At 43.4% G+C, this 23,962-nt stretch overlaps 1 protein-coding gene across 6 annotated transcripts in view; it reads right to left on the bottom strand.

Annotated features, from left to right (window-relative positions):
• Positions 1–23,962, bottom strand: part of slc12a7b (solute carrier family 12 member 7b) — a 254,202-nt gene that overhangs the window by 86,454 nt on the left and 143,786 nt on the right. For 5 of the 6 annotated variants that reach the window (XM_034172266.1, XM_034172272.1, XM_034172288.1 and 2 more), the window contains exon 2: positions 4,669–4,763. The exons of the other annotated variant lie outside the window; for it this stretch is intronic. In XM_034172266.1, the coding sequence (XP_034028157.1) occupies positions 4,669–4,763 (95 nt within the window). The remainder of the gene's footprint in view (positions 1–4,668; positions 4,764–23,962) is intronic. 6 annotated transcript variants of the gene reach the window in all.

The raw sequence follows: 23,962 nt of genomic DNA, 5'->3' as shown, positions 1-23,962 counted from the left end.
CTGATTAGTGATTAAGCCAGGAAGTGTTTGCTGTTTATGTACACCTTTGAGTGGTCTCTCTGTGTGTGGAGTGTGGACTCACATAATGGTTTCTTCTTTCACAGACTCGGTTTGTCGCGGCCACCTGGGGGTTGTCGGCGGGGTCCTTGGGTCCGAACTGTTTCTGGCTCCGGACCGTTTGTGCTGCTGGTAGCACACCGTCATTTCACCACGCCAGACCGCGCACTCATTTGTTATATTGTAGCACATCACTGTTATGTTATTAAATTCAGTTATCCTTTGTACCGTGCTCTGCTTATTTCATACTGGGTCCTTCAAACGCTGGTCGGTTCTCCGTCCTGCGTCCGACACATAACAATGGCAGCCTTATTTGGGACTGTTGGCTACAGGCCCATGGATTAAATTGTGAAAAATTGTAAGTAGTCTGTATGTGTAATTGTGGTGACTGTGTACAGTAAGCAGAAATATCTTTCTGCTCTGTCAATTTTCATTTCAACTGCAATGCATTTATGCAGCGTCAAATCATAAGTCATCTCAAAACATAATACTTCAGCAAAATCTAAAGCAGAGCTGCCCAAATCTGCTCCTGGAGGCCACCTGCCTTAAAGGTGTAGTGCCACTGTTTTTTTTTTTTTTTAAGATTTAAGTTATAAAAATAATTTTCTTTGGCATCACTGTATTTTATTCCTTAGCATTTATATAACAGATTCATAATATGATATTGTCAATATGACCAAAATTCGTGCTGTCCGGAAACAATTTAGAATTTCAAAGGATCAGGTGCTATGACCAACATTTGCCAGATTTGGAAGTGATTTACAAGAAATCTTACGGATATTAACGTAAGATGGGTCACAGGTAATCTGAAAACCTCATGCATGTGCACACGCACTTCCTCCTGTTGTTAGTCTGCATGACAGTGATGAAGGAAAAGACAGTATTCACTATGGAATTTCCTCCCAGATTATTATGTACTCTTCATTATAATGAACTGTAATTTTGTAATATGTTACAAAAATAAACCAACATTATAATGCTTAGCTTTCAATAGAAACTAAATTGTCACAGTTTTGAGAAAATTGGAAAAGTCGTATAGCTTTAAATGTTTCGTCTACCTGCTCTACTCACACCTGAGTATTTAACTCTGGTGTTTCCCAGCTCTTCATTGGCTGAACACACCAGACACACCCTAATTAAAATGTGCAAGTTCTTGAATTTAAAAGTTCAACTATAGACTGTACACATCTCACATAGTCCCACTCAGACATGATATAGCATGAGTTCATCCCCCAGTTATTCGCATTCTCTAATTATTCCACTGCCAATGCTCATTATTATTACTTACTAGGGCATTCATGGAGGCTACCATTGCTTTGCATGATGATGATACTCTAAAATGGCTTGCTAAAGGCAGGCAAATAGTGAAAGACAGGCCAATACTGTCATTAATGGTACACTACTTTGGTACAGCCTGAAATGGAGTGTTTTTATGCTGTGGTATTGTTGAACAAGTGGTGATTCCCAGTTTAGCAGCATCACATGGCAAGCCTCCCACCAGGATTTGTGAAGGCAGCATGACAACAGTGTCACAACATCATGACATACACTGGATGGTTGCCCAAACAAGACAATTCAACATGGCGGTACACACTCCCACAAAGCTGCATTTCTGTATTGCTCTAATACACTACTCAGCCACTTTATTAGATACACCTTGCTAGTACCAGGTTGGACCCCTTTTGCCTTCAGAACTCCTTGAATTCTTTGTGGCATAGATTCAACAATAGGGATGGGTATTGATATGATTTCATCGATATTGATATCATTATCGATTCCGCTTATCGATCCGATTCCTTATAGATACCTCTTGTGAATTTTCTGTGTACTAAAAGTAGACTTTACAGGTTTTCCATGTCAACAACATTTTATTGAGTCTTAAAGTAAATAAATGTGAAATTGGTCACTGGATCCTTACGCTCTGGACATAAATAAACTCTACATGGTGGATCCTTGATCTCTGGACATAAACAGAAAGAAACAAAAACTGTAGTTTTTGTCAAAAGCATTTTCTTTCAGACATTATTGGCATGAATGTCTTGCCATACATGTGGGCTGTGCTGCATGCCAGGATGTAATTCATAAAGAATGCAGGACATCTCATTTTTGGAGGAAAAAATGTTTTAGTCAATTGTAGTTTAGTGTCTGTATTACAGCGTTTGGAAAGAGGTGTCATTTGATTTAAAGCGGCAATTCGTTTTGAAGTTATTAATTCTGACCGGACTCTGTCTCAGCAGCGAGCAGATTTTAATGTCTTTGAGAGGGGTTAAGAAGCGGACTTTCCACTTCTGAAGAGCAGCGAATCAAATAATCAAATCAAATCAAATCAATTTTATTTATATAGCGCGAAATCACAACAAACAGTTGCCCCAAGGCGCTATATATTGAAAGGCAAGGCCATATAATAATTACAGAAAAACCCCAACGGTCAAAACGACCCCCTGTGAGCAAGCACTTGGCTACAGTGGGAAGGAAAAACTCCCTTTTAACAGGAAGAAACCTCCAGCAGAACCAGGCTCAGGGAGGGGCAGTCTTCTGCTGGGACTGGTTGGGGCTGAGGGAGAGAACCAGGAAAAAGACATGCTGTAGAGGGGAGCAGAGATCAATCACTAATGATTAAATGCAGAGTGGTGCATACAGAGCAAAAAGAGAAAGAAACACTCAGTGCATCATGGGAACCCCCCAGCAGTCTAAGTCTATAGCAGCATAACTAAGGGATGGTTTTCAGGGTCACCTGATCCAGCCCTATCTATAAGCTTTAGCAAAAAGGAAAGTTTTAAGCCTAATCTTAAAAGTAGAGAGGGTGTCTGTCTCCCTGATCTGAATTGGGAGCTGTTTCCACAGGAGAGGAGCCTGAAAGCTGAAGGCTCTGCCTCCCATTCTACTCTTAAAAACCCTAGGAACTACAAGTAAGCCTGCAGTCTGAGAGCGAAGCGCTCTATTGGGTGATATGGTACTATAGGTCCCTAAGATAAGATGGGACCTGATTATTCAAAACCTTATAAGTAAGAAGAAGAATTTTAAATTCTATTCTAGAATTAACAGGAAGCCAATGAAGAGAGGCCAATATGGGTGAAATATGCTCTCTCCTTCTAGTCCCCGTCAGTACTCATAGCTGCAGCATTTTGAATTAACTGAAGGCTTTTCAGGGAACTTTAGGACAACCTGATAATAATGAAACACCGAGCCAGGGGATCGAAGCACTGCTTCACTGGTTCAAGCTTCAAAGTGAGTCGTGCTGCAGAAGCGGTTGATTACAGACCCGCCTGTAGGGTCTGCAATCAATGTAGAGAAATGATCAATTTCTCGATAAACACCCTCAAAACAATGGTCGCTCTGAAGGACCAATAAGGAATTGTTAAGAAAAAAGGCTATTGATGTCGGTGGATCGAATCAATTCTTAACGATACCCGAAAAGAACCGGCTCTCGATACGCAACCCTATTCAACATGGTGTTGGACATATTGATCAAAGATGCTGGTCCATATTGACATGATAGCCTCACACAGTCACCCATTCAACCACTCTACCCATTGTCCTCTGACATCAACAAGGCATTTTCATCCACACAACTATCACTCACTGGACATCTTCTCTTTTTTGGACCATTCTCTGAAAACCCTAGACATGGATGTGCGTGAAAACCCCAGTAGGTTTCTGAAATACTCAGACCAGTCCATCTGGCACCAACAACCATGCCACCTTCAAAGTCACTTAAATCCTCTTTCTTCCCCATTCTGATGCTCAGTTTGAACTTCAGGAAGTCATCTTCCTTATGTCTAGATGCCTAAATGCAGTGAATTGCTGTTTATTGAAATGCATATGATTGGCTGATTAGCTATTTATGTTAAGCAACTGAACACCTGTACCTAATAAAGTGTATAGTTGGCATTTTCTCCTCAAATATTTTGTAAAAGTTTGCTTGAAATAAACACTTTTAAATCTGAATATTCTGTCTTTGTAACCGGACAATACAGCTGAAGTGAATTACAGGACATCTTAAAGATGTTAGCAAGCTGACTGGTGATACAGGAATGCCACGTGACAAACGTAGTTCTGAAACAAATAAATCAAGCACTTGAACCTCCACACTTGAATTGTCAAACAGTTCAAGTGTGAAGTGACAGGATGTTCTTTGATTGGTAAATGACAGTGGATATGGTTTGGATGTGCTTGTTTAGTGCAAGTGATAATGACAACAATATGATTTTTACCCGGGCCCTATGACTGATTAACGGCCCTCCATCTGTAGTTAGCAGTCCTCTGTTCCAGGCTGAAAATGAAATGGTGGGCTGCTAACCATAGATGGAGAGCCACTGATCAACCACAGTGCCCCATTAAATCATGTTATTGAATAATTAGCATGCTGCACATTGGATCCAGAGATTCATCTTAAGTCACTTCACAGCACTTGAATCTCACTCATATCAATAGATCAAATTTATTTTGTGCAAATTAAATAACCTCCAGAAGTCCCCCAAAGCAATGAAGTCATAGTTCTGTGAAGTCTGTAATTTTATGTTATGCTGCCCCCATCCATCTGCTTCAAATTATCAGTAAAAAGTATTGCAAAACACCAAAGAGCTTTATGAGGTCAGGAGAAAATGTTACCTCAAAAAGGGCCATGTTCGTGCCATCGTAGCTGTGGCCCTTGTCATTTTCAGCAGTGTTGATAAAGGGACTATTTTCCTTTGGGACACCATCACCTAGGGAAATAAAAAAGATGTTACGTTGCAATAAATGTTGTGTAGGTGCTATGTCGCATATCCAAACACCATAACAATTTAAGGCAAACAAATGGACAAACAAAAACATCCACCACAGAAAGAACTGCAGGCTTTCTTGAAGCTATTTTGCTTCAAGAAAGAACTCGCTATTATTTCTGTCTTTTCCATAAACAGTACACAAGCCACACTGTGAAAAAACAGGCATGCATAAATCACTTGAAACTTCATCAAGGTTAATCATTCTGAATTATGAAATAAAATAATGCAGTTATGTTTTTTAAGCATAAAACTCTTTTAGAATATGTGAATAACAAAGCATTTTTAAATCAACAGTGAAACATAAATGATAGCATAATATCATGACTCAAGATAAAATGTGGCACACTGTAGAAATAAACAGATGCAAGGAATTCTGGATAGGACCTTCAGACTATTTAATTTTACAGATATTCTTTTGACAAAAAATGCAAACAAAATTCTCAAAATGAGAATAAACAACCTATTATGACACTGCACTGCATATTCTATTCCAAATCAAAACATGAAGAAAAACCTTATCAAATATGTTATGACTTTACAGAAAGTGAAGAAAAAGGATTATTATATGACTGTGATGCTACGCTCTCTGATTGGCTGATTTTCAGTCTGATATTTTTCCATATCAGACCCGTTATCGTGACAATTGGTCCGGAATGTGTATCACATTCGTTACAAACCATAAATCTAAAAACACAATTAAAAAAACCAAGTCAGACGTGAACATACATAAATATCTAAACAGCATTGAAAACTAACACACACAGATTGACAGCTTAAGCCTGGTTCACTCGGCAAGATAATTAGGCCGATATCGTACCCGATCTTCCCCTTCCAATAATTTTAAGGACACCCCAACAATAATGATGCCGCTAAAGATAGTCTTATCAGATATTCCTGCCATGTGTGGTGTGTTAAGAGCGCTCTAAATCAATCAATCAATCAATCAATTTTTTTATATAGCGCCAAATCACAACAAACAGTTGCCCCAAGGCGCTTTATATTGTAAGGCAAGGCCATACAATAAATCTGCGCAGAAGGACGTCAGGAGCACTCCGAACGCAAATCGGGGATATCCAGCATGTTGGATTGTCTTGGCCTGATATCACAGTGTGTGTGTGTGTGTGTGTGTGGTGTCCTCCAACCACAAACGACCACGTAGCCTGCTGAATGTGACGTGCAGCCAATCAGAAAGTGAGGTGATAGACGCACAGAGTGAAATCTAAAATCGTAACAGCTGTTCTGACTTACCACAAAGTCCGGTGGTCGCGCTGTCTCCACTCCTTTATAGAACGCCTTTACTTTTTCTTTTTGTGTTGTTGATTTTCCTCTGTTGTAAATAGTCCACAAACTATCTCCGTTTGTTTCCTCTGAAGTCACATTTAATCTCGAGAGATTTTGCGAGATTTCCTGTCTGACCTGGAAATGTTTGTGTGTGAAATCTGTTCATGTGTGGTGTTGTTGTCCTTACCATGTGGCTGCACACCACACACTGTACAACCAAAACTGTTCGATCTATGATTTTTCTATCTCCACGTGTGTGGTCTCTCAGGTTTTGGAAACCTATAGACAATTTAAAAAACTTGCCGTGTGAATCAGGCTTTACCAGCTAATGACTGGAACATCGGTTAGCAAGTTCTTCATGGAGGTGAAGTGAACAGGTCTGACTACGAGCAGTCAGCAGCTTTCATGTTCGGGCGATACCATAAGTCAACATATATATATATATATATATATATATATATATATATATATATATATATATATATATATATATATATATATATATATATAGCAGCCATATAATAAGCGACTTAGCAACCTTGCTTACTCGGTCTGTATGGGAAAATCAGACCGTACTGTCAAGACCTTGATCTGATATTTTCCCGTACAGACCTCGTGCTGAGTTAATAATCCCTTAATACGTGTATTCGTGAAAGCGATATTTCTGTAAAGTTTGACACACACACACACACACACACACACACACACACACACACACACACACACACACACACACACACACACACACACACACACACACACACACACACACACACACACACACACACCCCAGAGGAGGTCTTGGAGATTTACAGACAATTCCTTTGACTTCATGCTTGGTTTGTGCTCTGGCATGCACTGTCAACTGTGTAGACAGGTGTGTGCTTTTCCAAATCATGCCCAATCAATTGAATTTACCCAAGGTGGACTCCAATTAAGTTGCACCTGAGCTCAATCTGTTTCTTGTTCTCATTATGGGGTGTTGTGAGTGGAATTGTTAGGGGGAAAATTAATTTAATCCATTTTGGAATAAGGCTGTCACATAACAAAATGTGGAAAAAGTGAAGTGCTGTGAATACTTTCCAGTATGTACAATGACAATAAAGACCCTTTTCCTTCTTCTAACATGTTCAATGGACTGCTACTGCTGTAAACTATGCTTTGTTCAAGATGACAGTTAACTTGGGAAAGCTTAAACCGGGTACTTCCAAGTTCTCCAAAGTAAGCGTTCACTTCATCGTCCCAGAAAACAATATGGATGGCTACAGTAACATACATGTTTTTGTTTATGAGGAACACATAAGAAAGTTATAACACTGGCATTACATGAGTATGTTTGTTAGTTTGAGTCACATCAATGGCCAATAATTTCCAAATCAAGAAACCCCAAGAAGACTGGTGGGCTTACTGAAGAAATCTTTTTAAAAACTGTAACAGTCCATTAATCACAACTGCACTAATCCAAACATATCACAAACCAAAGTAAATGATTTGTAAAAATATTTACATAGTCAATATTACTACTTTACTGGTCACAGTGGAGGATGCCAACATCTTCACTGCTATAACATCAGACTGAGTCAACTGGGGCACAGAATTTTGTCGGAGTCTGAGCTCATTATTTCCCAGTTTTCAGGTGGTCATAAATGTTACGTTTCGATGGTCAACTTTGCTTGACTATCTGTTAGGTTTCCATTTCTATTTACTTGTCGATATATCCTGGACTAAAGTCACCAATCTGTAACTCTATACTAAGCAATCTGTTAGACTCTAACATCAAGCTCTTGTCTCATGTCCTCTTTAGCTAAAAATGTCAACAATGGTTGACATCTCATGAAAAATGTGGCCAAACCAAAACCATTACAAGGCAAGTTCAATTTCCCCAAGATTTTAGTCAGATTACAAATCAAGCCTCTGAGTTCCTTACTCACTTTTCACTTTGCTTACTATGCAAGAAATCTGACTTTGTTGCACAGGAATAAATGAATGAGACTGAACAGTGCAGTTATCCTGAGTTACAAAGATTCACCATAAACAACAATCAAATATAGTTAACAGTTTATTCTATAGTTAAATGTATGTTAGTGATATGTATAAGAGAGAGAAAACTGAGAGACCTTATGTCAAAAAGTGATTAATGGCCCTGTCAGCCAATCAGAATCGACTACATCACTAAGCCCCGCCCCTAATCCCGCCCCTTATGACATCACAGCCAATCAGAATCGCTTACGTCACTATGTCCCGCCCCTAAGCCCCGCCCCTAAGCCCTCCCCTAGTCCCGCATCCAAGCCCCGCCCCTGGTTCCTCCCCTAGTCCCCGCCCCTGACTCCTCCCCTAGTCCCGCCCCTGACTCCTCCCCTAGTCCCGCCCCTGGCTCCTCCCCTAGCCCCACCCCCAAGCTCCTTCCCTACCTCCCCTAGCCCCACCCCCAAGCTCCTCCCCTAACCCCGCCCCAAGCGCCGCCTCCAAGCCCTACCTCCCCTCCCACCCGGGGTCTAATATTTTAATGTCATTTTATTTCATGAATTAAAGAACGATTAAAAAATACCTAGATCTTTTTAATGTATTAAAGAATTAACTAATTCTGAAATAATTAAACATAAATCAGTCTCTATTATTTAATACCCCTTTAATATTTTTAATTCTTAAATTAAAGCGCGTCCTTTTATGGTTTTTAATGCCTCAATTAAAGAAGGAATAAAAAATACCGTATCTTATGCATAATTATGGGAGGTTTTCTTCAATTTAGTGATTAAACACGAATATTTTAATACGCCTTTAATATTTTTTAATTCTTAAATTAATGCGTCTCCTTTTCTGTTTTTTAATTCTTAAATTAAAGAAGGGTTAAAAATAACCGTCTCTCGGCTGCAACGGCTGTCTTTGCAGCAAGACGGTCAAAATACCCATGCATAGAGCTCCTCACGGAAACATGACCCCACGGGTGTAATACCTGTTGCAGACGCTAGCTGTGTGTTTCGGAGGTGTGTGTGTGTTTCGGAGGCGTGTGTGTGTGTGTGTGTGACCTGCGGAGCGGGGGTGTCACGCCGGATGGTCTTTTATAACATAGTAGAGAAGCTTGAATCTTTGGTTGGAGCTTGAATGTTTTATTACATCCGATTTCCTGATGACGGGGTCGTTCGCTGGGCTTGTTTGAAGACGGAAAAACAAAGTTCCTTCTCAGTCACGCCAGATGCAGTTTCTTTTAAGATATTACCCGATCGATCAGGGGTTGCGGGACACCCGCTGATCGGAGATGCCGCCCGAGGTGATGAAGCCGGAAAAAAACAAAGTTCCTTCTCAGTCACGCCAGATGCAGTTTCTTTTAAGATATTACCCGATCGATCAGGGGCTGCGGGACACCCGCTGATTGGAGATGCCGCCCCGAGGTGATGAAGCCAGAAAAAAACAAAGTTTCTTCTCAGTCACGTCCGTGGGAAGGAGTCACCACTCATTTCCACTATGACCGGTGAAGAGTGAAGGCGCCTGGACCCCGCGATGGGTATAAAATAGAATTAATTTGCGGAAAAAAAAAAATCCTGAAAAACCATGTTGTTTAATTAAGTTTTCTTGTCTTCGAGCAGAGTGCGAAAACCGCATCAGGTAAGTGATTTAAGTAATCTTTTTGATAGAAATGACTGTTTTTAAATGATGCACGCCGTCTGAAACTGTGTCTTTTTTAGACAAAACCACGCAGACGGTCCAGAGTGCGTTCGGACCCGGCCTCTGTAATATATTTGAAATATTACAGAATATCTGCTTGCGAGGGTGCTGCTTTTTATTTATTTATTTATGTTAATTCTAGAAATCAAGTCAGAGCCCCCTGAAGAAGTTCGAAGGCTGGAAGCCCCGACTTCATCACACAGATGTAAGTACACCGACCGAAATTAAATCATGGTTAAAACTCTGGAATAATCCGATTTTTTCTGTCACAGCCCATGGAGAAGCGGGTCAGCAGCAGAGAACCGTAAAACGATCCACGGATTTACATGGTAAGGAGTCGGAGTTTATGTATTTATTTATTTTAAATATTTAATAACTAACAATTTTCTCTTTTTTCAGCACGCGGTGGAGGGAGACCGTCTATTTTCCACCGAGACGCAAGGCTCGAAGATATTCTGAGCTGGGATTAACCTCATCTCGCAACTTTTTTGAAAATGTGTATTCTGTTTTTTTTTTCTTATTCCGATGGAACGGGAGAATTCATTTTGAAGAGGTATATTAATTGATTTTGAAGAGGTATATTAATTGATTTTCTTGAGGTAGATTCATCCTGGTACGGCTTTTAAAAGATGGAAGGAGAGAATTCAGGTCGGGAAAATAACTTCGGACGTGTATTGGATTTAAACGCTTCAATAATCGACTCAGCGGGGAACGCTCCTGGAACAGATGGTCCATTACCCGAGGCGTTAAATTCACCGCCTCAAATAACATCGAGTCTGGAGAGAGACTTTTTAGCCGTGTTCGTTTAACACCGCTAAATGATGCTCTTAACAATTTGGCGGCTGAACGAGAATCGGAAGAAATTAACCCCTACATCATTTCTGCGATTAACGCTATAAATTCGACGGTCCAGTCTGATACTGAAGAGCCCCCTGACCCCCCGCACACCCCGCATCCAGACGAGTCCGGTCCCGCGGCATTGAACCAGGTGCGTCTGACTCCTCTAAATAACGCCGTAAACCTCCTCGCGTGTGAAGTTAATCCTCACGTCCAATCCGCGGTGGATGAATTAAATCAAATGCCTAACGACGCGCGTTTTTTCACCTTTAAGAAGTCCCTCCCCGCGCAATGCGCATGGAGAAGAGATTTTAAATAGAGCTCGTTTAACCCCGATAAACGCGGCAATCTCTGTTTTGATGGAAGGCGGGGATGATGCACGACCGGGGTCCAGCCGACACTCTCCCATGATGGGCGGTGGGGCTGCTAACGTCATCAGGAGACCTGCTTTTAACAATATCGAAATCAGGCAGCCTCTAAATTTCCAACGCGTCGACGAAATTCCCGACTACGCGGAATTTTATCGTAACGTCGTAGGGACTCTTCAGAACTCGGTCAAAAAGGCTTTAACACACACCAGGGCCGGGGACTTTATCCAAATGGAGATTGGTGGGGACTCAGTCTACAACGAGGCCGCTTTGATCAGCTCATATAACGACGCGGGCGATGTGACAGGCTTCGAGAATCTGCTAGAATGATTGATACAATCGAAAGTCTCTGGAATTAGTGGTCCAAGTCATCCGCAACCAGAATGGCGCGGGGAAGCGCAGAATAGATGACCTCCTCCATCACGAGGTTCTGAGGAAAAAATCCAAATGCCTTAATATCGTGTATAATCCTGACAACAGTTTATGTTTCGCGATACACCTCGTTCAGTTATTGAATCCTCATCTGACTACGCACGAGGCGGAGCAGCGCGGGCTGGCGTTACAAATTAGCGTCGGATTATCGGCTGCTACGCCGGTATCTTTAGAGCAGGTGGGAAAATTTGAAAATGTTCTGGGTTGTAAAATTGTGGTGTTTTTCAGAGGTGAAGGGGAGAGAAAGCTGACAAAATTCCAGACAGGAATACCGGCGCTGCAGAAAACTCTTTTTGTTTTTCTGTTTAATAATCATTTTTACAGAATCACCGATTTAAAGAGATTTTTGGGAGTGAAATATGTATGTGAGTTTTGCTTTGAGGGGTACAATAACCCCGCCTCCCATAATTGTCCGTCATATTGTAAAATTTGTGAATCCATGCAGTGTTACGAGAAAAATAACCCTGTATTCTGCAGCGAATGTAACAAGAAGTGTCGTTCGCCCGCCTGTTACAGCCTGCATAAACAGCCGAAGTATCGTCCTTCCGCCGGTAAGTTCGTTAATGTGTGTGATAACAGAAAAAAATGCTCTCGATGTAAACGCGAGTATTACATAGCGTTTTCTAAAAATAGCGCTCCGCACGTGTGTAAGCAGAAGAGGTGTCATATATGCGGCAAGGCTCTCCAGGAGCTGAGCGAGGGTCACCTCTGTTATATGACGCCGGTCAAAGCTGAAGAGACGCATTCAGAGAAATATGTTTTTTATGACTTTGAAACGTATGTCGATAATAACGGGGAACACGTACCGTTTTACGTCAGCGCTGTAACAAAGACGGGTGATTTTTGGAGCGCATGGGGGGCAGACTGCGTAGCCCGCTTCTTTAAACATTTTAGAACGAGAAAATTCAAGGAATACGTGTTCATCGCTCACAACTCAAAAGGTTTTGACGGCTATTTGCTTCTAAAGTATTTAGTCCAGCAGGGCGTAACCCCCGCTGTGATTATGACCAGGAGTAAACTATTACTCATGACAGACGCCGCCTTTAAACAGAAATATATAGATTCGTTATCTTTCCTTACAATGCGCTTATCTCAGATGCCTAAAGCCCTGGGAATCCGGCTGAAAGACGAAATCGTCCGCAAAGGTTACTTTCCGCACCTGTTCAGTTCAGAAAAAAATCTGAACTATGTCGGTCCGTACCCTGATTCTGCGGCTTACGGGGTCGCAAATATGTCAGAGGAAGAAAGAGAGGAATTTAACGCGTGGTATGTGCGCAAAACCCCCCGCAATTTTCGATTTTAAAGCCGAGGCCATTATGTATTGTGATAACGATACAAAAATCCTGGCTGCAGCCTGCTCCAAATTTATGTCTGAATTCATCGCTGAAACACGCGTGGATCCTTTTACCTGCGTTATAATCGCCTCGGCGTGTATGAAAGTCTTCCAAACTAACTTTCTTGCTCCAAAAACGCTGGCGATCCCCTCCGCCGACAATTATAGAACGAAGCATAACAAATATTCGGACGTGGCCGTGGTTAGAATGGGTTGCTGAGACGCAAAACATTATCATCGATCACGCTCTAAACAGGGGCGAGAAAAAAATAGGAGGTTATTATGTTGATGGGTATGCTCAGATTGACGGGCGGATAAAAGTGTGGGAGTTTCTCGGGTGTTTTTTACCACGGGTGTGCAACGTGTTTTACACAGCACGAAATAAACCCTCTCACAAACACCTCATTTGGAGAGCTCCACGCAGCGTGTCAGAAAAAAATAGCCTTTCTGCGGGCTATGCCGGGCGTCACCCTCAGCGTAATTTGAAATGAGGATGAGAGCGTTCGGCGTTTCCTCGCCCGCAGGGGGTTACCGTCGCCCCTCGAACCTCGCAACGCTTTATACGGCGGTCAGACTTGCGCGTCCCGTCTGAGGTACACGGCTAAGCAAGATGAGAGGGTCTATTACGTCGATGTGACCTCGCTGTATCCTTACGTTAACGTAAATTTCACATATCCCACAGGGCATCCGGAAATTATCGAGAGAAATTTCCGAGACCCCAGGACTTATTTCGGGCTCATCAAAGCCGTCGTGTATCCGCCCCGGGGGCTAAAATTCCCCGTCCTCCCACACAGAACTCCTCACGGTAAACTGGTGTTTACTCTGTGTTGCACCTGCGCTGATGAAAATAATCAAGCTGGAGCATGCACACACAGTCAGCAGCAGAGAGCTCTGTCTGGGACTTGGACGACCCCGGAATTCCACAAAGCTCTGGATACAGGCTATGTTGTAGCTAAGATTTTTGAAGTCTGGCATTTTGAGGAAAAAAGTGATAAAATCTTTGAGGGGTACATAAACACCTTCTTAAAACACAAGCAGGAAGCCTCTGGTTTCCCTCCCGAATTTGATAAAGACCCCGAGAGCAGAGAAAAATATCACGGACTACTGGCTGAATCAGAAGATTCGTTTAGACCCAGAAAAAAATCAGTCACAATCCGGCAAAACGACAGATGGCTAAGATCTGCCTCAACTCCTTCTGGGGGAAATTCGCCCAGAGGTCAAATCTGACGCAGACCGCGCTCGTTAAAAACGCAGACGATCTGTTCAGGTATCTGTTTTCTGAAGAGTATGAGGTCACATATCTAACATTCCTCAGCAGTCAGGCGGCTATGGTTCAATGGAGGTACGGCCCGCGGTACGTCAGCCGACCGGGTAAAGCCGTCAATATTTTAATCGCAGCGTTTACAACGGCGTACGCGCGTTTGACCTTGTACGGTTTTATGGAGGCTGTGGCAAATCCTGACAGGATTCTGTATTATGATACCGATAGCCTGATTTACGTTTGTAGGCGGGGTGAAACCCTGCTGCCTACCGGTAATTATCTGGGGCAGCTCACCGACGAGTTGAACGGCGACGTCATCACAGAGTTTGCAGCAGCAGGGCCTAAAAGTTACGCATATAAAACCGTACGAGGTAAAACGGTCATGCGTGTGAAGGGGATCACTCAAACCCACGAGAGCTGTCAGAAAATAAACTTTGACAGCGTTAAAGATCTGGTCGAGGGTTATATAAAAGACCCCGCCCTCGCTGCATCTATCAAAACACCGCAGCAGGGAATTAAACGTCATAAAAGTAGTTTCAGTTTGACAAACGTGTCATTTCAAAAATCCTTCAGGGTAGTGTATGACAAGCGGCGTCTTTTAAAGGACGGGGAAACCGAACCGTTCAGATTTTGAAACGTCTCACTCGGGAAATACAGTGGAGATTGACCCCAGACTTCAGCCCCCATTCTCCTGTCTCATCGTTGGACCGAGTGGTTCGGGAAAGACTGTGTTTGTGAAAACATTGCTGGAAAATTGTAGCCATGCTATGAGATATGTGCCTGACAACATTGTATGGCTGTATACGTCTGAACAACCTCTGTATTCTGAACTGAAGAATAAAAATATTAAATTTGTAAGAGGACTCCCTGACTCATTTCTGGACGACAGCCTTTTCCCTGAAGGTCAGAGCCATCTGGTTATTTTGGACGATCTCATCTTTCAAGCAACGGATCATCCTGAAGTTGTAAGAATTTTCACCCAGTACAGACATCACCGGAATATGAGCGTCATCATGATCACACAGAACGTGTTTCATAAAGGGAAATACAGTCGAACCATCAGTTTGAATTGTAATTATATGGTGCTGTTTAAAAACCCCAGAGACAAGTTACAGATGAACATTCTGGCTCAGCAAATGTTTCCCGGCAGAAAACAATTTTTTTTTGGAGGCTCTTGATGATGCTACGAGCGTACCTTATGGGTATTTATTACTGGATTGCATGCAGGAGTGTCCAGATCAGTTCAGACTGAGATCGGGATTACTCCCGCACGAGTGGCCCACAGTTTATTTACAGAAAGATAAACGGATATGAGCTCTCTTTTAAAAAGGAAGGCCCCCGCTCTTAAAGCGCTAATCAGAGCCGGGGCGAGGGAGCGTCACCACAGCCTGAAGACCTGCAGGCCGGAGCTTCTGAAAACTTTATCCGAGATCGCTTTGAATATATTAAAGGGGAATATCGCCTTGAGCGACTCTCAATTCCGTGCCTTGAAAAAACGAAAAAGAGTTTTACGTCTTCTGGCCGATAGAAAAACCAGTTACAAAAGGAAGCGGGGAGCGCTGATTCAGACGGGCGGCTTTCTCCTGCCTCTGCTCACCGCGGCCCTGCCCGTTATAACGAGTCTAATAGTACCCAGAGGATAATGGCGTTCAAAGCGGCGCAAAAGATGTTTTTACTGACTCCTCAACAGATGCTTCAACTCGGACATTCCGTTCCGCCGAGCGGAAATAACATCAGACAAATGGCGGAAAATGATTTAGTGAAAAAGTAAAATGCAGTAAAATGATGCTGGAAGAACGTACTCACTCCCCTTATGAAAAAATTAAAAAGTATGAGGCCCGCAAGAGACTCGCGTCGCTAAGCAACCTGAGGAGGAGGGGGTGGAGGAGGAGCTGGATGAGACTGTGACAGAGGTCCTGAAGAATATCCCCTCCAGAGAGCGTAGAAGCGCTGAATATATTATGAGGAAATTGTCGGTGGGTGATACGCGCTGGAGTCCGTCGGGGGAATTTATTTACAAGGGGAAAGTCGTGAGGGGGTCTCACACCATAGATCTTATGAAACATCTCGGATCCTCGTTCAAGAAATCGGCTGGTTGAAGTTCCTCAATATTTTACAGGAGCGGAACATTCCGGTGGCATGCATATCAAACCTGCAAGCCCGCGAGCAGTTTCAGAAGCTTAAAAAAGGACGGAGCAGCTCGCCGGATGAAACCCTTCTTTTAACCGATTCGCCGGCCAGGAAGAAACTTAAGAAAAAACAAGACTTCCAACGTTGGGAAGGTTTCTCACCATAAAAGGAGGGTGTCGAATTAAAAACTGACTGGATATTATGATCAAGATTTTTTAAAATACATCGCAGTCAGACACGTTTTTGTATATTGTTACTAATAAAACACCGACTGAAACTCATCTCCGGCCTTCATCACTTTTATTCGGCATATGGTTTAAAAAACAACTTTCAACACTTCTCTACTTAATAACAACGATGCAAAAAACGAACAACATTAAAGGTATGATCGGGGGTGCATTTTCTACACATCCGGAACATTTTTCACAAAAAAAACACATAAAAAAATCAAAGGTCAAAGCTTCTTTCTACGCTTAATAACGGGGGTTTAAAGGCTGCAAACGCGATAAAACTTTAAAGGTATGATCGGGAGGCCGCTCTTACATATCCATCCCGTTTTCAGGCGAAAAAACACACATAAAAAAATCAAAGGTCAAAGGTCAACGTTTCTTTCTACGCTTAATAACGGGGGTTTAAATTATGCAAACGCGATAAAACTTTAAAGGTGTGATCGGGAGACCGCTCTCACACATCCATCCCATTTTCAGGCGAAAAAACACACATAAAAAAAAATCAAAGGTCAAAGGTCAACGCATCTTTCTACGCTTAATAACGGGGGTTTAAATTATGCAAACACGATAAAACTTTAAAGGTGTCATCGGGAGACCGCTCTCACACATCCATCCCGTTTTCAGGCGAAAAAACACATAAAAAAAATCAAAGGTCAAAGGTCAACGCATCTTTCTACGCTTAATAACGGGGGTTTAAATTATGCAAACGCGATAAAACTTTAAAGGTATGATCGGGAGACCGCTCTCACACATCCATCCCGTTTTCAGGCGAAAAAACACACATAAAAAAATCAAAGGTCAAAGGTCAACGTTTCTTTCTACGCTTAATAACGGGGGTTTAAATTATGCAAACGCGATAAAACTTTAAAGGTGTGATCGGGAGACCGCTCTCACACATCCATCCCGTTTTCAGGTGAAAAAAACACATAAAAAAATCAAAGGTCAAAGGTCAACACATCTTTCTATGTTTAATAACAGGGGTTTAAATTATGCAAACGCGATAAAACTTTAAAGGTATGATCGGGAGAGCGTTCTAAGACGGGGGTTACATTTTCACACGGAAAAACATAAAAAAAATAGGAACGCTGGTTAACACAAGCCGTGACAATATTTAAACTCATGCAAAGGCCCTGCTAGCTGGTTACAGGAGGTATTGCAGCTTTTCTTAAGGCAATAACGATATCTTTTCACAAAACCATAAACCAAATCATCGTTCGCGATAGTATTTTCGGTGTATAAAGACACCACGTCCTGGTACGACTTCCCAGTGGCTCTGTTATACAGATAATACACGCAGTGTTGTCCACATACGTCCGATAACTCATGCTGAAGCTGTTTGTTGTGATACAGAATGTTGTTAACATCTGGGAGATTCTCCAGATATCGCAGGATGCTTTTAGGGTAGTATTCAAAGTACGGGCTGAGGCCGAACGAGTCAAAAAAATGTGGCTCGACCATTTTTTTCAACGGTGAGCGCTAACCAGTGTTCCCCCGGTAAATGTCTAGGGTGGGTGTTTACAATGAAATATACGGGAGGGTCCGGCTTGATCCGGAATAACTCGTCAGACGCAAAAACACCGGCGAACAGGTCTCCTATTAAGCCCCTCATAACAGCGTCCAATTCCAGGGTGTTCATCAGTAAAAATCCACAAGGACCTGTCGCTTGGAATTAATCTCCAGGAGAGAATCGTAACACGCATACACTATCAGCGTGGTGGTATGCGGAGTCGCGACTCTGAATCTCATCTCAAGTCGCAGGGTCCCTGTGGAGACGGGGCTCAGAGCGCCGCTGTCCTCCTCCGGGTTTAAATTGAAGACGTACAGCGCATAGCCGAGCGCAAAATCCTCCCGGTCTATACAGAGAGGCAGGTCCTTGAGGTGTCGCCCGGTCGCGGTGTAGAGATTGTAAAACTCCCTGACAGAGAGTCCGTTGTTAAATTCAGGCTGGAAAGCTTTAGCCGGCAGCTGTCTCCAGTTTTGACTGAGTGCGAGGTACTCCAGGTCATAGTGTGCAAATTCAAATGGGGACAGATCTCTTCTCCCGCTGAATGCGTTGTGATTCACCATACCCAGAACCACATATTTGGGCATGGTTCCTAAAAACAGGTTCTCCTGGTTGCATATCCTGGAATGGCTGGGGATCACGTAAGTCTTAACGTTGATTCGTGATAACGGGTACACGGCGTTCCCTTTCATGAGAGCTGCGGAGTGACCCAATCTCACTGCAGGGGATACGGTGACTTTCTTAACGAATAGGGACGCGCCCAGAATTTTCAGCTTGAAAGTGGAGGCCGCCAGCCCCATCAGGCAGAAAGCATCGCTGGCTCGAATTAATTTAACTCTTAGATCAACGTTATTCAGAAGAAGCCTCTCGCAGAAAAATATGTCCGCGTGCAGCGGACCCTGAACTTGAAATTCACGCGATTCGGCGCTAAAGCGCGCTCTGCTCACGAGGCCTTTATTCGGGCCCGTGTCCTCCACAGCGGTCGAATTGTGCTGACCCGGGGTGTCCTTGTAAAACAAACCGCCCGTGAACTGCGATTTCAATGAAGCGGGCGAAAAGTTCAGCAGCGTCTCAATCATCGCCTTGTACGGGTGCGTCGCGCTGGACTGGGAAATTAGCCGGTCACCCAGAGTCACGTCGACTTGCGAGAAAATCGTATTGAGAGGATAATTTATTACGCCCAGGCGGGCGTCATTAGCCAGGTCAGTCCCGTCGGCGTTTGTAATTTTCAATCGCAGATAAAGCAGCGTATTATTGAGGTCTAAATACCTCTCACCGTCTCCGGGGATAAAAAACTCGATAGGGCCCATGTCCGTCAGGGCTGATAACGGGCTGACTTCAACGTATTGGCTTTGCTCGATGGACAGCTGGGTCCCGGGGACGGCGAATAAATCCAATTCGCTCATGGTGCATTCGGGGGAATTATTTCGCAAAAGAGACATTGTTTAAGAGAAAATATCCCCGGACAACCTCCTCTTCTTATGCTTCCTTCAAACTGTTCTGCTTTTTCCGGGGGTCTTTCGCTTTTTAACCGTTTTGACCCGTTTCCCCGGGGGGCGTTTCCGGGGCCTTCTTGAGAGCACCATGATCCCGGACCCCCGCTGCTGCTCGGGTTCCTGACTCCGTCTGGCCCTCTCAACAACGCGGCTCACTACGTCGGAAGCGATGCTTCGAGCGGCGTTTTTCAGGTGAGGTTTGGCGATCGTGTATCCTTGTTTAATCAGCGGCGACACAAATTTGAACAGTTTAGAAAATATGTTCCCGAGTCCACGCCCGTACATAACAGGAGCGCCGTGGAAGCCGTGAAGGCCGTTCCCGACTTGATTTTCATAGTAAGGCACAAATCTATAAATGTCGGCTTTGTGCGCTGCCCCGGCCATTTATTTTTTTTTATCCCGCCGGTTTAAAATGTAATGTCACAACCACTTTACCGTATCTGAAATCCACCGGTCGATCTTGATCGCTTTTGATTTCGATGCGTATCGTCTCAATATGTCTTTTGGACCGGGATGTAATAAGCGGGGTTGAATTTCTTTGTAATTATTTCCCCGAAACGACCTCCAATTTCGAACGCTCGGAGGAGAGGAGCAAAAGCGTCGCCCACCGCCTGAGGCTGTACAACATCTGTATAACAGAACAGGTGATACATGCCCGCTTTTATATCGGGGTAGCGGGGAGAGCTCGTGACCCCGGGTCCGCATCTCAGCCATTGATTAGGCTGTATCCCCAGCATGTACGCCGTCGGGGCTTCAAAATATACCTGGCAGGTACCGTCTCCTTCCCACAGAAACTTTTTCTGGATATCGTCATATTTTAAAGTCAGATTCGGATCTATAGTCTTCAAATGAGGGTTTATCCGCGCTGCAATAACCTCAAAGTTATCGTAATATCCCGTGTCAAAAAACTGCGAGTGAACGGCGGGTTTGTTCTTGGACGGTAAGCCCGTAATTTTCTTCACCTGAAACGTACAGCAATGCTTTTCCGGGATATTTAACCAGGTGTGCGGATAAGAAATTTCCGTCAGCGCCACATCCCAGTCACCCTCTAGATCCAGGTTTCGAGCCAAGTCCACCTGGTAGCATGAAATTGTGTTGTCCGGGAATACTTTTAGGCTGGCATTTGAAGGCAGAGTCATATAAAATCCGTGTTTCAGATCCCGATCCATTTCTCATATATCGGTTGAAGATAGATGTTGTCATATTTATACGGCCATCAGCTGGTCCGCGGGAACCCAGGAGTTAAATTTCTCGGGCCAATTTTTCCATCTGACAAATACAAATTTCTTCCCCTTGGTAAAACGTTCACAAATAATTTCTTGAACCTGATACGGTCTGTCTTTTGCTATTTTAACCTTCTGCAATTCTGGTTCATAGAATGAACCTTCAATGATCTCGCCGTCATAATCTTTCAATTTATAAACGGGCGGCGTACGTTGTATACATTCTGACACCGTGAACATTTCATCCGTAAAACTTTGTTCATATTTTTTATCAAAAACTCCCCTGAGCTTGGAGACCCTGACTATATCTCCGACCTTATATTTAAACTTCGCAGGCCTCCTGCGTAGGGTGGATGCCCCGTACAAATTTTGAAACACTTGATCCACCTTTCGAGCATTAACCTCATTCGGTCTCATCTTAATGCTTTTATAACTCTCGTTATAAGCCGTGAGTAAAGACGGCAGGACGTCGATGTATCTTCGTGTGTTTTTAGCAGTAAAATATCTCCACATTCTCGTCTTTAGCGTGCGATTAAACCTCTCGACAACCGAGGCTTTCAGATCACTGGCGTGGCAAAATGTAGAATCCGGTGTTTTTTCATTAAATCCTTGAATGGTTTGTTAAAAAACTCTTTCCCAGCATCAGTCTGCAGCTTCAGAGGCACCCCGCTGTGCTTTAAGAGCGAGGCAAAGGCCTGTGAGACTTCGCGCCCTTGCTTTGACTTCAGGGCTCTGGCATATGCTTTTATCGATAACGGTCAGCAGGTACTTGTACCCGTCGTTAAAATCTGATAACCCCTGCATGTCGCATAAATCCGCCTGAAATTGGTTAAGCGGGTTTGTGACAAATACTCTATTTCTTGGAAAATGCATCCTGGCAGGTTTGTGTAATGTGTATGCATCTTCCCCCGACAGGAAATCTCTGATATGCTTCATACGAATTTTAGATCCGTGTTGATCACGCAGAGCCCTGCGTAAACGCTCCGGTCCTCCAAAACTCCCCGGATTTACCGGACTATAATGCATATCCCTCATTAAACCCTCATCACCCATCTTTTAAGACGGATCTCTTCAGAATGATGAACCGGATAGTCCTTTTTCATTTTTATATGTTTTAGCGACCATAAATATTAGTCTTTTGTTTTAAATAGGAGCTCTTGGAAACGTTAAATTGAACTCTGATTCAGCACCGCGGAGAGCGCTCACAGAACAGCCTCGACCTTTTAATAAGACCGTGTTAAAACCCCGCATTAATTCATACGAGAACCTTTTTTCCACCAAAACCTCGTTTGTATGACTCTGTCTTGCAATATGAAGTGCCTTTGGGCAACTGTTTTGTTGTGGTTTTGGCGCTATATAAATTTGATTTGTAAAACATTTCACCCTTTTTTTCAACAATATTATTGGAAAGAACACTGACCGTCTGAGTTTTAGAATGTATGCTTTATTACATTCATTAAAGTCACACACAGAGAAAAAAACAATTGTTCATGTTTATTAAACACAACATACGTGGAGGAAAAAAGTATACGTTTTAAATAGGCGCTCTTGGAAACGTTAAATTGAACTCTGAATCAGCACCGCGGAGAGCGCTCACGGAACAGCCTCGACCTTTTAATAAGACCGTGTTAAAACCCCGCATTAATTCATACGAGAACCTTTTTTCCACCAAAACCTCGTTTGTATGACTCTGTCTTGCAATATGAAGCGCCTTGGGGCAACTGTTTTGTTGTGGTTTTGGCGCTATATAAATTTGATTTGTAAAACATTTCACCCTTTTTTTCAACAATATTATTGGAAAGAACACTGACCGTCTGAGTTTTAGAATGTATGCTTTATTACATTCATTAAAGTCACACACAGAGAAAAAAACAATTGTCCATGTTTATTAAACACAACATACGTGGAGGAAAAAAGTATATGTTCATGTTTATTAAACACAACATACATGAAGGAAAAAGTATACGTTCACGTACAAAACTGGAAAACTCTCAGTAATACATCTCCCCCGCATTTACAGTTTATTTCAGTATTCAGCTGTAAAAGTGTAGGAACAATCTCCCCTCTGGGCAGTTCCAGCTGTTTCACCCGGTACGCCATCACATCCACAAACAGAGTGTATAATGTAAGCAGGTGCAGCGGATTACACCGTGTAAAATCGTCGGTGGTCAAAACAGAGATTTCCAGTAATACGTTGTACAGAGATTTTTCAGATGAATGGAGAGCCGCGTTGTAGATATGTTCTGTCCAGACTCCAGGCCCGGGGCGACGTCTGATAACGTCGAAGACCCTCTCCATAACGCATGAAGGCGGGGTGTCTGGGGTCTCCAGCCTGCGAATGACTGCCCGCTCCAGCTTATACGAGAGTCCACGTATAATATAAACTTCCCGCAAGCTTTGAAAGAGACTCATCACACAATTACCCATGACTGTAAACAATATAATGATATAAAAAAAAAAAAATGCAGGTTTTTTTTCTTCAGTCGTCTGGGTTATAGACGGCTACCATCCCCTCCAGGTCGAGATCTGCGTCTTCACCGAAACATGTGTACAGTTTGTTGATCTTTGCTTCAAAATAATCAGTGTATTTCAGCTCAGTGAGGATGTTTTCAACCGCCCCCTGGACCCTCGCCGCCGATGGGTTGAGGAAGCGCTGGGCTAGGAGTTTTACCACAGCCGGAATGAAGGTCGGTCTCCAGAGTCTCACCATTAATCTCTCAAAATGTCCGGTAAAGAAATATTCATTTAACGGGTCCAGGCACTCGTGCTGGCGCAAGCTGGGGTGATCGATCTCACACCCGTAACAGAGTTTTTGTCTGTAACTTTTGATCACAGCCAAAAGTAAGTGGGCCACGCCGACTTTCACCGTTTTCAGGAATTCCTCTGACAGGAACCCGTCTGGCCGGTCTGATGCGTAAGATGTGGCGTATTTCTCAGCCCGCTCGAGGTCTTGTACCTCCCCCGGACTCGCGGCCTCCGTGACAGCGGGAAGAGAGTCCACGCCTCCCGGGCTGGAAAGCGCGTGAGAAGGATGGATCTCGCCCCAGACCGGTTTGAGCTGAACTCCCCACGGGCTCTCGTACCCGCCGCGGGTCCGTGAAGCCTTCTGGCGCCGGTCCTGGTTGACGACCGGCTCGGCGGATCTCGTCCAGGCCTGCCCCGGGGATGGCGGGTCTCTTCCACAGGCGAGCGCGCAGTCACAAGCGATGTCATCGGCCGGTGCGATGGGGGAGGTTGAGGAGCTCATGCTGGTTCATTGTCCGATGCTTAAATGAGATGTGGTCCCCTGGTTTTTTATAGAAATCCCCGTGCATGCGGGGGAGGAGCTACGGCAGAGTTTTTTTTTTTTTTTTTTTTAAGTAAAAAGAGGGGCCAAGTTTT

This window comes from Thalassophryne amazonica, chromosome 1 (assembly GCF_902500255.1).
Source record: "Thalassophryne amazonica chromosome 1, fThaAma1.1, whole genome shotgun sequence".
Lineage (NCBI taxonomy): Eukaryota > Metazoa > Chordata > Actinopteri > Batrachoidiformes > Batrachoididae > Thalassophryne > Thalassophryne amazonica.
This window is presented reverse-complemented; position numbering and strand designations above follow the sequence as displayed.